This window comes from Tarenaya hassleriana, unplaced genomic scaffold (genome assembly GCF_000463585.1).
Source record: "Tarenaya hassleriana unplaced genomic scaffold, ASM46358v1 Cleome99, whole genome shotgun sequence".
Taxonomy (NCBI): domain Eukaryota; kingdom Viridiplantae; phylum Streptophyta; class Magnoliopsida; order Brassicales; family Cleomaceae; genus Tarenaya; species Tarenaya hassleriana.
In genome coordinates, this window is record NW_010972326.1 from 41,487 (window position 1) to 57,679 (window position 16,193).

The 16,193-nt window shown below is 33.7% G+C and overlaps 3 protein-coding genes across 3 annotated transcripts; all 3 read left to right on the plus strand.

The window, feature by feature from the left end:
• The first annotated feature begins 8,545 nt into the window (after positions 1 to 8,545).
• Positions 8,546 to 11,584, plus strand: LOC104804866 (aluminum-activated malate transporter 4-like). The gene is made up of 6 exons (XM_010529228.2): positions 8,546 to 8,962; positions 9,367 to 9,504; positions 9,613 to 9,882; positions 9,987 to 10,123; positions 10,217 to 10,363; positions 10,681 to 11,584. The coding sequence occupies exons 1-6, from the start codon at positions 8,578 to 8,580 to the stop codon at positions 11,344 to 11,346; spliced, it is 1,743 nt and encodes a 580-aa protein (XP_010527530.1). The 5' UTR covers positions 8,546 to 8,577; the 3' UTR covers positions 11,347 to 11,584.
• An 874-nt stretch (positions 11,585 to 12,458) lies between these two features.
• Positions 12,459 to 13,513, plus strand: LOC104804875 (protein PLANT CADMIUM RESISTANCE 11). Its single transcript, XM_010529238.1, has 4 exons — positions 12,459 to 12,612; positions 12,735 to 12,806; positions 12,893 to 13,105; positions 13,431 to 13,513. Exons 1-4 carry the CDS (start codon positions 12,459 to 12,461, stop codon positions 13,505 to 13,507), a joined length of 516 nt encoding a protein of 171 aa, XP_010527540.1. The 3' UTR covers positions 13,508 to 13,513.
• Positions 13,514 to 13,804: 291 nt separating this feature from the next.
• LOC104804867 (protein PLANT CADMIUM RESISTANCE 12) lies at positions 13,805 to 14,764 on the plus strand. Its single transcript, XM_010529229.1, has 4 exons — positions 13,805 to 14,052; positions 14,142 to 14,213; positions 14,293 to 14,502; positions 14,603 to 14,764. The coding sequence occupies exons 1-4, from the start codon at positions 13,923 to 13,925 to the stop codon at positions 14,677 to 14,679; spliced, it is 489 nt and encodes a 162-aa protein (XP_010527531.1). The 5' UTR covers positions 13,805 to 13,922; the 3' UTR covers positions 14,680 to 14,764.
• Positions 14,765 to 16,193: the final 1,429 nt, after the last annotated feature.

Sequence of the window (16,193 nt, forward strand, 5' to 3'; positions counted from 1 at the left end):
TGATTTAGTATATTCATAATAATATTGTCCGGGAATAATTGAATTTGGATAAATACAAATCTGAGTTAACTTTTAAATGAGAAAGTTTGGTGACAATCAAAATTGATAGTGTATAGCAAGTGATGAAAATTTTCTGCATTTTGTTTTGGAAAAATGTGACGTTGTCTTAATACAATTTTTAATATTACAAATATCTACATTTACTTTCAATTTGTTATCATATGTCTACACGAATTTATAAAATCAATTGAATTTTCCATCTAAACAGGAACCATGTGGAATTCGATCGATTTTCTTAACAATTTTGCTGATATATACTACCACTTCAGATATTTTTCCAAATCAACTATCACATTACACTCTTTAAAAAAAACACTTAAAACACATATGAAACCCAAATTTATCCCACAACTATCATATGTTTTTTGTAAAATATAATTAAATAAATTGAAAGAAAACAAACCTTGGAGGTTGATTCGAGGGATTTATAATAATATTGGTCTAAGTAATTGAATTCAGATACTTACCAATTGAGTTAACTGTTAGATAACAAAACTTGGCGACGATCCAAAATGACAGTGAAAAGCAAGGAACGACAAATTCCTACAATTCAATGAGACAATATTTCAACATGGCCGGAATCTAGGGAATTCCAAAATAAGTATATATTTAATATATTTGGCTGGTTGATTCATTGTTATCAAATTCAAACCAGAATAAACCTTCTAATCATATATTATAAACATGATAAATGGAAAACATTTTAAATCAAAGAAAAACTGAACGTGTATGACATATGTGTATATATGTATATATATAGATGCATATAGCAATGATATATAGGCAAGAAAACATGGAAAGAAGGCAAACCTTCGACGGCAAAGATTACATGGAAGAGATGAGCGAGACAAATCATCTGACCATTATTTTATCTTGTGTGAAATAGAGTGAGCAGCTCATTTAACGTAATACCACCATTGAAATTCAGCTCCAAAACATATGTAGTCAAATGTGTGAGTCAATGAATGCAAAGTTTGTGTTAGTTATTAGAGTTATTAGTTGATGTATACGAAGGATAATAAATACATTTAAAAATGGTAAAGTTATCTGAATCTATACAAAGATGCTTGAATCATCAATATATCTATAAAGTTAATTGAATGAAAATTTTCATTTATGTAGGTTATATGAATATACGTTTGGTAATGCATTGATCCTTATCAATGGGACTTTGGAGAAGAAGTAATTAAATTTGTTTTGATTTAGGATATATCCAATGTCACTGGTGTGAGTTATTACCGTTTCAAGATAGTTATTATCGAAGAATAATCTATAAATATCATTTTCATACCTAAAGCGATCTTCTCACACTTTGACAATTCATTGATTCATCATGAAAACCTCGATACTGCCCTTTCTCAGTCATCATCTAGACCAAATCTCAGAAGGCAAAGATTTCATCATCAATCTTAGAGCTGAAGTTTTCCAACCAGACTTTACAGGTTTACCGCTTTCCTTTGAATGTCCTTTCTCTCCCGACGAATTCATCTACGAAGATGACGAATCACCCGGTAAAGAAGAGCTTTACTACTTTTTGATTGAATCTGGAGTCGAATGCTTTGATGCTCAATCCATATTCATAGACCTTATCCTCTATGCCTGTGAAGTCTTGAATTCAATTCATAATGGGTTTAAAGGAGTGCTCTCTTTGATGCTGACTGTTCGATTTCGTTCGGAGGAGGTTAGCAGTGCCGGTTTAGATTGCCAAATCGATGGTGAAGACAGTGGTAGATACTTCGTTCCGATTGACCTAAAACCGGTCGCCGTTAATTCTAGTGGACCGGTGGTGAATACTGAAGTTGGAGCCCAAGCAAAAGCGGAGGGGTGATTTTATGGTTTTTTGCACATGAAGCAACAATATCGTTTTCTCATAATATCTTCCTTTTTTTTCTGCATTGATGTAAATTCTATTATTACCCACATATTTTCCAAAAACTACATTTATAAAACATTTAAGAATCTATGAAAATATGTCGTAGTATTATAATACAGATGAATATATGTACTAATTATATACATTTAAGAATCTATGTAAATATGTCAGTAGTATTATAATACAGATGAATATATGTACTAATTATGTGTAACAAAAGGGTTTGGATATTCATACCTAGAATTAACTATTTCATATATGTATTTAGAAAACTATTCCAAAATTCAAGTACAATCTTAAGTTTTATTATAATAATTATGGCCAAAAACATGTTTCTGGCCAACAAAACCATACTTTATCTCTATCATACTAAAATTGAGTTTCACCCAAAAATCTTATTACGTAAATGTATTCCAATGATAATTACATTTACAAATATTAAAGTTATTTGAATATGTAATAGGGGTTTGATTTTACTATACAAAACTATGTATATCGTGTGCTTCGCGACATCTATAAAAGAATAAAACATAGATTGTATATAAGAGATCTGAATTAATATGAAACACAGATATGAACTGAACTTGACTATTTGATAAATATATATATCACAGAATCAAATACATTGTGTAAGACATTCTTTTAAAAAAAAAATCCAAACATAGTTCATGACTACGACATAAATCTAAGTATTCTACAATCTAATCCATTGTGTTAAACTAAACACTAATAATCGAATAGACATGTCCCAAGAAACTTCCATTGTAGGTCTCTTCATTTTCTTATCAAGCATCTAACTTCTTCATCGATAGTCTAACTCACGTTCTTCCTGTTCAAATGAATAGATTACGCAAATAAATATTGATAAATTTATTTTTTTGGAAAAATGAACTATCATAATTTTAACATATGAAAAAAAAATCAACAACAAACCTCTTCAGTCCTTGCCTCTGCCTTTGAACTTTAGGCATGTCTGTCTCGTCATGAACATCACCCTACAATACGTTAATGTTTAATAGAATAATCATTGTTTATCCAATTTTGCATACTTAATATGTATAAGTGTTGCATATTTAGTAATAAACCTTAGATTGTATTTTTAGTTGTAAACATACCTCATGTGTAGATTCGTTTGTAGTGGGTAGCATAATTTCTTCCAATATTCGGGTCACGGTGAAACTCTCAAAACGACTAATAAAATTGAAGTTATTTAGTCTGATTTGGAAGTTAAAAGTCTTTCCAACAACAGACTTTTGAATAGTAGAATGCACACTTTCCATATCAGAGTCCTGCATCACATTTGAAAATATTTAGTTGGTTATAATTGTTTATAATAAGGACAAATTTAATGCAATTTTTATTATATAATAAAGAGAATTTGCATGCAAACTTATTAAATTTATAATGACTAACATTGTCACACTTGATATCGGAAGCGGTAATATTAGTAATCTTCCTCGCATCTCGATCAAATATAACAAAAGTTGTTGTGTCTTCTCCGTCATCTACAGTACACTCGAGGCGAAATCTGAAATAACGATCAAATAACTATAGATTATCTATTATCTCGATTAAAAAAATATAAAAGTTTTTGGGTAATACATCACCTCAAAACACCCACTGCTTGGTTGTTGTCACAATTGCCACACAAAAGGGTAGATTCATCTTTTTCCACCTTGCGAGAGCACTTGGCACAAGATATATAATTCCAGCCATTTCGAAACAGAACTTCAACCACTTTAGCTTGGATGTACAGCTCCTTATCCTATGTATATTGTAAAACAATTATTATACAATAATAATTTATTTCAACTTTCCAAAGAATCTTTAGATTTTCGGAATCATCCAAAAAATGGTATAGCAACGAAATAGTTTCAATAAAAGAGTGTTTTGTAATGAATTGGAAGAGTTCGAACCAAATGTATATATATCCCTATCAAAACTATTATACTGACCATATCGAATATTGGTATAACATTGAACATATGTTCATGTGGCCAAAGTGGTTTAGATTGACATATATTCATGTTGGCTTTGGTGTAGCCATAGTGGTTTAAATATAATGAAATATATTTTAATTATTTGTAAATGTAAAGTATTAATTTTTAACATTACCTGAGGTTCATTGTTGAGGATAAAATGACGTATTTCAGATATGTTGAATTGTTGCATTGTTTCTCCACCATAATTCTTTTTGCCACTATTGCTTTGGAAAATATGCGGAGTAACGCTGTGTAACATAAATGTGTCATTTTAATATATAAAAAACCTAAAAAAATTATTAATCAGAATGCGCACCTTCCACGAAAACTACGAACAACATCGCTATCATTATTGAGATAGATGTTAGTTGAAGAGGTAGTGTTTAGCTGCAATTCACCTGTTAGATTCCATAAAAACGTCATAATTTAAAATCATATCTAAATAACCAAAAATAAAGTGATATTAAAAAAATTATAACACCTCTAAATAATTTCGGGTTTACACCCGTTACGATAACCACAATAGAATCATCATGATTCTTCTCAAGTTTTCTCTGCAAGATATCTGCCATATCATTCCAGACGGCTACCTTCACTTTGAAACCACTGTAAAATGACGAAGAAATTATCAAGATAAGATGGATCACAATTCTTACACATCGGTGTGTATATATATATATATGGTATAATAAACTTACTCCTCCAAGATAAGATGGATCACAATTCTTTTCCATTTACTTTGTTCACCGTAACCATTGAAATCAACTTGAGAAAGATAACCAATGACATCTACAAAAAACAAACATGTTACGTATAGAATCAATACTATAAGTATACAAAATTATTAAGGTAGTTCAAACTCACATATAACATTCATAAACGGAAGGGTATAAATAAAACAATTAAACATTTTTAAAATTTATATAAAAAAGAGAACAATATTTAAATTGTAAAATTGAGTTAAAAAATTTTGAATCGATCAATTTTTTTTGGTAATTTACGTATTGTAATTATGTTAAAAAAAATGTGACGAACCAAGGATGCAAATAAATAATTTGAAAATAGATAAAGTGAGTTTGAAAATAAATATGAGTTTACCCTAAAACTATTTTTATTTTTATTTAAATTTATTTGTTAAAAATTCCCAACAATATATTTAAATGTAAAACACTAATAACATCATTATCTCAACATAATCTATCTAAAAATTAACATGATATAAATGAGTAGGAAATCATTCACTTCGACCCAATCAAGTTGATATGACATCCCCAGATCAGAAGGTCAGAGCAATAAACCAACATTCCCAACTATTTTAGCTCATTCGTAGTCGGGTGGTTTCCATGGCAGATGGTCATATTCCCAGATTCAAAAGGTGAGGTCTTAGCAGTTTCCCAAGTAAAGAGATACTAAATCGCCTAACAATTCATTCAAGGAGCAGAGGAAGAACGATAAATATGGGGCGAAAAACACAATGGAAGATGAATCCTCATGTAAAATCTAATAAAAAGATATTAGAGAGTTGGTACCTGGTGAAAGTATTTTATTATAATGTTTTAAATTCGCTAATTTTATTTTGTAAAATATACAAATTGCACTCAAATTAATTATTTTAATTAGATTAAAAAAATTAAAATGATTATGATTCAAAATCAACGCATTGGCTGGTAATGTGGGTTGGCAATTCAACTTTTTTACACCCTAAATTACAAAAAAAAAAAAATTGAAGAGGCAAATAGGAAATTTCGAAAATCGGGAAAATTTTGACAAAAAGCTGACTACTAAAATAAGGGCTTGTCGTGTCGCATTGTGTTTTTTCACTTCAATGTGATGCAAGACCTGTTTTTTTAGTGACTTATATGTCTGAAAAACAATAATAAAAATATTTTTTTAACGATAGATATATAAATTGAAGGAATATTCATATTTTTTTTTATATAAATTCATAAATTATGTTTCAGTATTGTGAGAAAATGTATCACAAAATACACAATAATTTGTTCGTAATTTTATCCAATATAATAATAGGATCATATTTGTCATTGATAGAATTTTGTACCTGGTAATTCTTCTTCTTTATCAGCCAAGGCAAACAAAGTTCCGTAATCACGAAATCTAAATTTCTCAAACTTTATCCCAAAGTCTTTCTCCTCTTGTTGCAGAATTGTTGTTCTCCGATTAAAGCGGATCATCAAGTTGTTATCCGTGAGCCTGTATTTTTTATAACAACGATCAACAATAAAATTATTGATTCTAAATATTTTTCCAACTGTCAAGACGTTTTTGAATTTGTCAGCTTCTTTCGCATCAATAGAGGCTTGTATTACAAAATCCTGTATAAGTGACAAAAAAACCAAAACTTGAAGTTAGATTTTTATTTTAAACATAAATAAATTGATATACAGTTGGATTGTGAAAACTAAATCATATTTGAGTTTATAAAAAAATAAAATAAGGAAATGCACCTTTTCATCCAAAAGAAGCATATCAAAACTCATCAACATTCCATCACGTTTAGTGTTCTTCGATTCCCAAGAACGGATTACACGGACAACTATTTGCCATAAACTATGACTTCTATCAAGTTGATCCAATGTTGAGTAACCAAAATTTTTCTACAGCAAAGATTATGGTGAAAAATAATATTTTAGCACTGACACCATTTGAACTCGCAAATCTAAAGGTATATGGAGTTGAATAAACTATATATACTTTTATTCAGACAAAATTCAATAACTCATTTTGATGATATCAATTGGATATATATTAAAATATTAGATTATCTAAATCCTAACAAAATACTAAAAATATAAATCGTAAATATTATTTTAATCAAAGTTTAGTAAAATAAAATGAGGAGCAAACCAAAATATTGTAAAAATAAAATATCTAAATCTTATAAAATAGGAAAAATTTAAATCCTATTTTTTTTTATAAAAGTTTACTAAGGGAAATGGGAAGAGAACCAAAATATAGTTTTTATAAAATTGAAGGAAAAAATTTCGAAGTAATTAAACAGAAACCTAACGAATTTGTATTATAATTTATAATCATTGCTACGAATAATTTCATTGAAGTAAATAATATATTTTTTTTCAAAGTCACAACTGCAAAATCTTGATTATTTTTATTCAGTGATATAATTTAATCAAACAATATTGATTCCTATTCATATTTATGATAAAAACTTTAATATAACTAATGATAATAATGATAAGTAAATCACAATAATGATATTCGAAGGAAGACATCTAAGTAATGTGGAAATAACATAAAAATATACCTTATGCCCAAGATTGACATCCACTTTTTGATCAGAATGACCAACAATACTCATACTTGCAACTGTTCTGCCAAAAAAAATCTGACGTACAACTATGAAAGGTTATGTATATTAAGATTTTAAAAATTGCTAACAGTAATAAATTGATATGTTTGGTTACTGATTTATTGTGATAAAAATTAAAATCATAAGAATAATAAAAATATAAATACGTGTAAATCTGACTCTATTTTTATATATAATATATAACTCTATTTTTTATATACATAAAACGTGTGTATAAGATATGTGCGAGCATGCATGAGAGATGGAAATTTAACAATATTATGTAGAACATAAAATAGAAAGAGAACAAACCTGCTATTTGGAAATTTTGTTTTTGTTAAGAAAATTGTAGGAAACTACGAAAGAGATGGAAGTCTATATATAGTGTTTTTGGTTAAGATTTGAAATAAATGAGGTCTAAAAGATTTATTGAAATAAATTTAAATTATATGTATCAAATTGGTAAATTGAATTTGTTATTATGTATACATTCAAATTACTAAATAAATGTAATTTTAGATTCCATTCATTTATATATATATGTATTCAGATTCAAAGTCCCATAAAGATTTTTTTTTTTTTGAAAATTGATATTCAGATTCAAACGAAAATTGACTATGTATATGGAGAAGGGTTACCCCTTAATGAATTAATTTCTATTTGAGGACACGTGTCAAGCAAAGGAGGTAAACTCTACTTTTATATATAAAAGATAATGAAAATGTAAATCGTAAAATATAATAAGAAAAAAATAATTAAAAGCAAAATTTTCTTGGCCAATCAATCGTTTACGAGTTCTTGCCAACTTGCCTCAAAGCACAAAATGGCCCTTCGTATTTACTGACCGTTGGGGACACTTTTTTAAACGGTGTCGTTTTAGGTCCAATGTGCGCGCGCGCATTAAATTCGGCTTCCCTATTGGTCAGTGGTCGTCCACTCACGGGGTCCACTAATTAGTTACATTATCGTTTCTTTTACGGAATACTCGGCATTTTATTTGTATATATTTATAAAATTTCAGCACAAATATAATTGTTTTTCCTTATATGGAATATTTTCGGTCCGGTTTTATGTTTTATAACCATAAAACTATAATCTTATGGATTCATTAAAAAATGAAACTCCTAAAAAATAGAATTTAAAATGGCTGTTTTCATGCTTTTTGGGTCGTTTTCATGTATTAATGGAAGGAAAATAATTGATAAAAAAAAAGCGACTTAGAAAAATAAAACAAAAGAGAAATTCTTTAACTATTATATTTTCCCCCCAACTGTTCCTCAGTTGTATAAAAGGACAAGAATCCTTTGGTGATCTCAGTTGTATAAATCACGGAAATGGCCGGGAAATCGGGTTCGTTCCCACAGAGTTTCGTGGAACCCAGCAGAGAGAGGCTTCTCCCGCGAAAAGGGTTCTCCGATTTCGGCTTCAATGACTCCGTCGGAGTCTCCACCGCCGCCGATGGACGTCGCTCCAACTTCGGGTGCTTCCGCTTGTGCTCCGACGGGATCGCCGGCTCCTGGAGAGCGTTATACGACTTCGCCGGGAAATTGTACGAGATGGGTCGCTCCGATCGCCGGAAAGTGCTCTTCGCCGTCAAGATGGGATTCGCTCTCGCCCTCTGCTCCTTCCTCATCTTCCTCAAGCAGCCGCTCAAAGACGCGAGCAAGTACGCCGTGTGGGCGATCCTCACCGTCGTCGTGGTTTTCGAGTACAGCGTAGGTATTTGTTTCGGAATTCTGGCGCGTAATTGTTGAAATTTGATACGATTCAGGGCTTGTTTGATTGGTTATATTAGGGTTTTCAAACTCAAAAACCATCGGAGCTATGTAAGAACATGGAGCGGGGTCGAGTCAATTTCATTACTGATTTTCCTGTCCTTTAGGATTTATGTTCTCCTATGTGTTTTTCAGACTGCCGTCTACTGTCTGATTTTACTGTCTTGGTTAAATGTTTTGTCTTTGATTTGCATTTACTCTCTTTTCTTGCCTGAGAGAAATTTGTTGCGAAATTTACTCTTTTCAGATCAGTTTCGTGATTTGTCCTGTTCGTACGTGGAGATCTTCCCAAAAAATTCGATCTTTTGAGATAATCACTCATTGCTCTGTTTAAATTTGGAGTTGCAGGAGCAACTTTGGTTAAAGGATTCAATAGAGCTTTAGGCACATTCTCTGCTGGAGGGCTTGCACTTGGCGTTGCAAGACTCTCCATCTTAGCAGGAGAGTTTGAGGAAGTCATCATCATAATCAGTATCTTCCTTGCAGGTTGAGACATATACCAATCTCTTGATCCATATTCATGCGCATATATATGCATACACACGCGCATACATGAGCTTATATAGATACTCTCTGCCTCGGTCAATCAATCAGGTGCCTGTTCAAGTTATCTGAAACTCTACCCGATCATGAAGCCGTATGAGTATGCTTTCCGGGTGTTTCTGCTGACATACTGTCTCGTTCTGGTGTCGGGGAACAACAGCAGAGCTTTCTTCAGCACTGCATTTTACAGGTTGTTGCTCATCTTGCTCGGTGCCACTATATGTTTGGTTGTAAATATATTTGTATTCCCGATCTGGTCTGGTGAGGATCTCCATAAGCTGGTCGTTAAGAATTTCAAGAATGTCGCAAATTCCCTTGAGGGTAGGTATATATTATCCCCAGTCGAATATGGCATTTTGATTTTAGTGTGCTCCCTTCTTTTTATTCCACGTTTTTTGACTGGGGAATTGTTTTCCAATATCTAGGATGTGTTAATGGGTACTTGCAATGTGTCGAATACGAGAGGGTGCCTTCAAAGATTCTCACGTACCAAGCCTCTGATGATCCGTTGTACAGTGGATACAGGTCGGTTGTCCAATCTACAAGCCAAGAAGATTCTCTGGTGTGTGTTTTTGCAGTGTGGAAATCTGTTGAATATAAACCGAAAATAATCAATCAGGGTTATTTGTAATTGATCAAACCTCCATTTTTGCAGCTTGGTTTTGCAGTGTGGGAACCTTCACATGGGCCTTACCGCACATTTCACCATCCATGGCAAAACTATGTTAAAGTTAGTGGTGCACTAAGGCATTGTGCTTTTATGGTCATGGCAATGCATGGATGCTTACTTTCAGAAATACAGGTTAGACGCCGTGAAACCTCGTTCTGGTTTTTCTCAGACCGCTGATGTTTTACTCTTGGGATTATGCATTAAGATGCTCCAAGAAAGGGAAACCATTATAAATTTGGGGAATAGTTCTGAATCAAGATCTTAGATTTTCAAATCAGGGTTATCTGTTGGGGGTATCGATAGCTATGCGTGAATGGTCGGGACCCAAATAAGATCTATGAGCACTTTGTTTTAGGACTGGTCCATTCATTCACCTATTGGAAGGAGTATACCCATCTTGAATTACTTTTGGGTCTGTGATCAATTCCATCTTATATATAATTTTACAGGCAGCTCCGGAGAAAAGACATGCTTTCCGCCGTGAGCTTCAGAAGGTTGGCAACGAAGGAGCCAATGTCCTTCGTGAGATTGGGGAAAAGATGGAAAGAATGGAGAAACTTAACCCGCGAAACATTCTGAAAGAAGTTCAGCGCTCAGCAGAGGAACTGCAGATGAAAATAGACAGGAAATCCTACCTTCTGGTCAACTCGGAAAGCTGGGCAGCCATTAAAGAGCAGGCCGCCGATATGGAAGAAGCACAAGAAAACTTTGAAGAAGATGAAAGCAAAGTGATCAAATCACTCAGCCAGATTTGGGACAACAACAACATCAACAGTCAGAACCCGAACACAACAACTGGAAACGAATCTCAGATATGGATTTCAACAGACAGTATGATGTTTAGGAACAGAGAAAACTGGCCAAGTGTCTCGTTCATCGGAGGTTCCGTGGTCAATGAGATCGAATGCAAAGTATACGAGAGTGCGAGTTCTCTATCTCTGGCCACGTTTGCTTCCCTTCTGGTCGAGTTTGTTGCAAGGCTTCAGAATCTTGTGAATGCTTACGAGGAGCTAAGTGCGAAAGCCGGTTTCAAAGATCAGACAAAAGGCAATGTAGATTCTTCTGTCGGATTCTGGACAAGAATCAGGAGATGTTTCGGTAGTTCTGGTCGTTAGCAGAAAAACTTTAACCGAACCAGGGAGAAGGCTGGTTTTTATGAAGTTGCAGTTGCATTTTCTTGTGGGTGAATATATATATACACACACATATGTATGGGTTCTTTTGTTTGTTGTTGTTGTTGTTGGTAAAGCTGATTCGTATAAAATATGTCTTGGTTGTAAATTGGAATAAGTTTCCCGATTCTATTTTGGCAACGAATATACACAAAATCTCAATAGAGATTATGTTTTTGTATATATTGATGATAGTACGGTTCTTCCAAACCAAACCTTTCAAAAAAATTTAATAGTATTTTTCTTGAGAGCTGAATTTTTCGGAACTAAATCGAATTTTAAAAAACTCAAAAAACTAAAATTTTTTAAAGAAAATATAATTTTTTCTTAATAAAAATCGAAAACGAATCGAACTGAAACTAAAATCAAATCGAACCGAATGTGATATAATATTTAATTGGTGCATATTTTTTATAGAATTGAAAGAATCGAACTCAAAAAATTCCCGAATCGAATATCGAAATGTTCACACCACCTGGATGTGAGAACAAAGGAAACAACAACTTAAAACCTGAGGCAAACTTAGTTTTATGAGATCAGCACTTTGGTCATTTTACGATAATGCAATATGGCTTCAGGACCAGGTTTTGAATTGGCGAGCAATTTCTGTAACAGCTCCGGCATCTAAGACTACGACTGGCTGTCGGAAAATCAGTCCGTTCATTTGCTGTCGTGTCCGTCCAGTCCCCATGTCATTCAGTTTTGGCTTCAGGATTTTGCTGTCAAAATTCCAAATTCTCGATGCCGTCCAATCCTACTTGTTCCGCCAATATCCAAATAACCACATCCCATTCATGGGCCGTTCTATTCAATAATATTTACATGTGCTCCAAAACATCTTATTTCAAATTCGACGAAAGATGGTGTTGGTTCGTAAAGTTTCTTTTGATGGTTTGCCCATGAAGAGGCGCCAAATCCATCTAATCGTTACACAATTCAAAAAAAAAATTTATTGAATACAAATGAATTATGATCGCCCTTTTTTTCGTCAGTAACTTCACTATCATCAATCCATAAAAAAATCACACACACACTCTCTCTCTCTCACGACAACCATGCGTTACCCTTACAGCCACGACGCCACCGCCCCTCCTCCTCCTCCGTCATTGCTGACGTGTCCACCGCCGGAACTTCACAAGCCGACCCCTCCTCCTCCTCCTCGTCCTTGGTCCACCGGTCTCTGTCAATGTTGTCTCGACGTCCACGCATGTAAAAAAACATACCGTTTTTTTTCTTTTTCTTTTTACATTTTGTTTCGTTTTTGTTTTCTTCATGTTGAATTCTCTTCGAATATCTAACGTCCTTCGGGTTTCACGTTATACATGTGATAGGCTGTTTGACATGCTGGTGCCCATGCATAGCTTTCGGACGCATCGCTGAGATTGTAGACAGAGGATCGACCTGTGATAAAACCCTAGACCCTTTGTTAGACTTGTCGTTCTTGATTTGGTTTTAGTACTTTACCAATATATATACGTTTTTTACGCAGCTTGCGGGATGAACGGGTTATTATACGGAGCGATAACGATGGTGACGGGATGTGGATGGATGTATTCGTGCTTTTACAGGACGAAACTGAGGGGACAGTACGAGTTGAAGGAGAGCCCTTGCTCTGACTGTTGCGTTCACTTTTGTTGCGAACGATGCGCTCTTTGCCAAGAATATCGACAACTTCGTCACCATGGCTTCGATCTGTCTATTGGTATTTCTTTTTTTACTATATATTATATTAGATTGATAGAAATTTCTAGGGTTTTGCCTTTATAATTTTGTTAGATGATGAACTCGTCTTCTTATAGAAGATACCTAGGGCTTAATCTATTATTTCATAAAAGCCGGTCTAACTAACAAACCCTTGAGCCTCGACGTAAAAATCAATCGAAATAAGTGGGCTATCGTAGATACATAGTGTTTTTTTTTTTAAAATTTATTTCTTATGCATGAATTTATTTGTATATTTCTATTCTATGCAAATATTGGAATGCTTAGCCTATATATTGTTCCATATGAAAACAAAACAAAAATAGGGTGGCATGGAAATATGGACCGGCAGAGGCGACTCAAAGGAACACCTCCATCGGTGGAACCTCCCATGTCGAGATAGATTCTATATGTACACATCCACATATATCATATGTTACATTTAGAAATTAATATTGTATCCATTTTTTTTCTCTATTAAACGGCATTATGATATTATCCATTTTTTTTTGTCTTTATATATATTTCAATATCCTTCCATTTCATTATTTTAATAAAAAAAAATTTAAAAAGAGAGAAACATAAATAGGTTAAATTAGTTGGAAATTCAGATATAGAATTCAACGGGATGATAATGATCCGTTGATTGTCCAACGCATAACAAGAGATGTTTTAATTTCCTGATAATCAACAACAAAGATTCGTTACGGAAACAGAAACTGTATTAGTTATTAGAGAGATCGATCATTACATAAATTTCGAAAGTATATTTTCTTGTTATCGGAATTAGGATTAATTTATCGAGAATTTTAAAAGAAATGTATTCGAACGGTCCGGTGTTCAAGGCAGAGACGACGATGTCTTTCCGAGATCAGCCGTACGCCGGACAACTTCCTCAGGGCCTTTGGACCACCGGACTTTGTGACTGCCACGAAGATCCTCAAATCTGTACGTCACAATTTCGATTTTTCAATCCATTTCGATCGATTTAGATCTTTCTCTAAATGTTTTCGTCATGTTTGATCTTAATCCATTAGGTTTTCAGACCGCTGTCCTGCCATGCATCACGTTTGGGCAGAACTCGGAGATCGTCAGCAGAGGAACAATCCGTAAGAAAGAAAGAAACCCTTTTGAAATTCGATTCGATATTATTGTTTTCGAGGGGTCTAATCGTTGGGAAAAAAACAGCATGGTCGAATTCGAGTTCAATACATATGGTGCTGAGTTTGGTGGGATGCTGTTGCATCTATGGCTTCCCGAACAGGACGAGGCTAAGAGAACACCTCTCCCTGCCCGAGGAGCCATGCCGAGACTGCCTTCTCCATATCTTCTGCACCCATTGTGCTCTCTGTCAAGAATCTCGTGAGCTCAAGAACCGGGGAGCCGATCCCTCCATCGGTACGTGACCGATCTCTCTCGTTAGAATTAGGGTTAGGGTTAAGGTTAAATCTCTATATACACGTAATCACGATAGTACCATTTGTATCGTTCTTTTCAGGTTGGCAAGCGAATATAGAGAAATGGAGCGAAGAGAAAATAACTCCGCCGATTGTTGTACCTGGAATGTCTCGTTGAGGTTTGTATATCCCAATATGGGGAAAAAACCTTCTGTAGGTGTCTGAAATTTTCAGATGAAAAATGATGATTCCGAATGGTTTAAGTTCAAGTTTTTGATGACATGGATCACAAGTGCCTGCAAAAACATAAACAGATAAATGTTAGCAGATCTTTTTTTTCTCAACAAAAAAAAAAATATGTATGTGTACTGAACTACATAAACACGATCAAAACCTTGAAATATTGGATCTTTACATTTAAGACAAATCAAGAAAGGACGGATTTTTCCGACAGCCCGTGATTCAGATGACTGAACTGAATCCATCAGACACAATGAGAAAGCAAAAACACAATGTTTTTTTTTTATTTTCAAAAAAACACAGTGTTATCAATGTCTCGTTAGAAAAAACACAGAGAAGTTATTGGAATACAGTAACTTTCAGAATCGAGCGGAACCCAGAAAATCAGTTCCATTCAAAACTTCGTCGGTATCGAATTCAGATGAAAAGGCGAACTCATCGCCGGAGGAGATGATGGAGGCGTGATCGGACCAAGGTATTATGATGAACAGAGCCACGAAGATGATGCCGGAGACATAGACAGAGACGGAGACGGAGAGAGAAGCAGAGAATAGAGCCAAGGTGTGTATAACACCTTTCAGTAAAGTGGATTGTCTTGTAATATTGAATGGAAGTATATAGTAAGACATTATTCTTAGAATATTACTATGATTTACTCTAAATATTATGTGTAGAATATTCTATTGTATTTTTTTTTTATATTAGCGTGTATCTTTGGTAATTAATTAATAGAAAAATATTTCCATCATGATTTCAGAGTTTTCGTTTTTGTTCTAGATTTTTTTTTCTCTATCAATAATGTTGGTTGAATCTGAAATCGACGATGGAGATGGACATGGTGATGAAGATATACTAAATTCAATAGTATCATCGCCTGAGTATCTCGTCTTACATTCATTTTGCTCTTTTTTATAGTTTCTTTCTTGTCGGTGGTGTTCATCACTGTCAACCCTAACCGATATGCTATTTTTTTTTTCAGTTGACGTTCGTTTATCGATGTTAACCCTAGCCGTTGTGAGCTCTTTACACCTGGCTTTTAACTCCTTTCGATTGGAAAACTTTGATTGTCGATCTACGTATTTGCTTCATTTATTTTTATTTTTTTCTCTTGTTCCGCTGCTAAACTATCACGCATTATGCGTTGCGCTTTTACACCCTTATTTTTTTTTCTCCGATCTAGCCGCTATATACATCGTAATTTTTTGCGTTGCCGACCTCATTGTCATGCAATCCAACTCACGTATACGCGTCACACTTTTATGCCACATCAACTCTTCAAATGTTATCAAGCAACACTGACTCAAGTCTGAACTACACCATCATATGGAAGATGATTCGTTTAATACGATCACAATTTCAATTTTCAGTTTTGATGTAACAAGATTGAATTCATTATAGATGATTCATCTTGAATAGTATATAGGAAGATATTATTCCTAAAATATTATCATT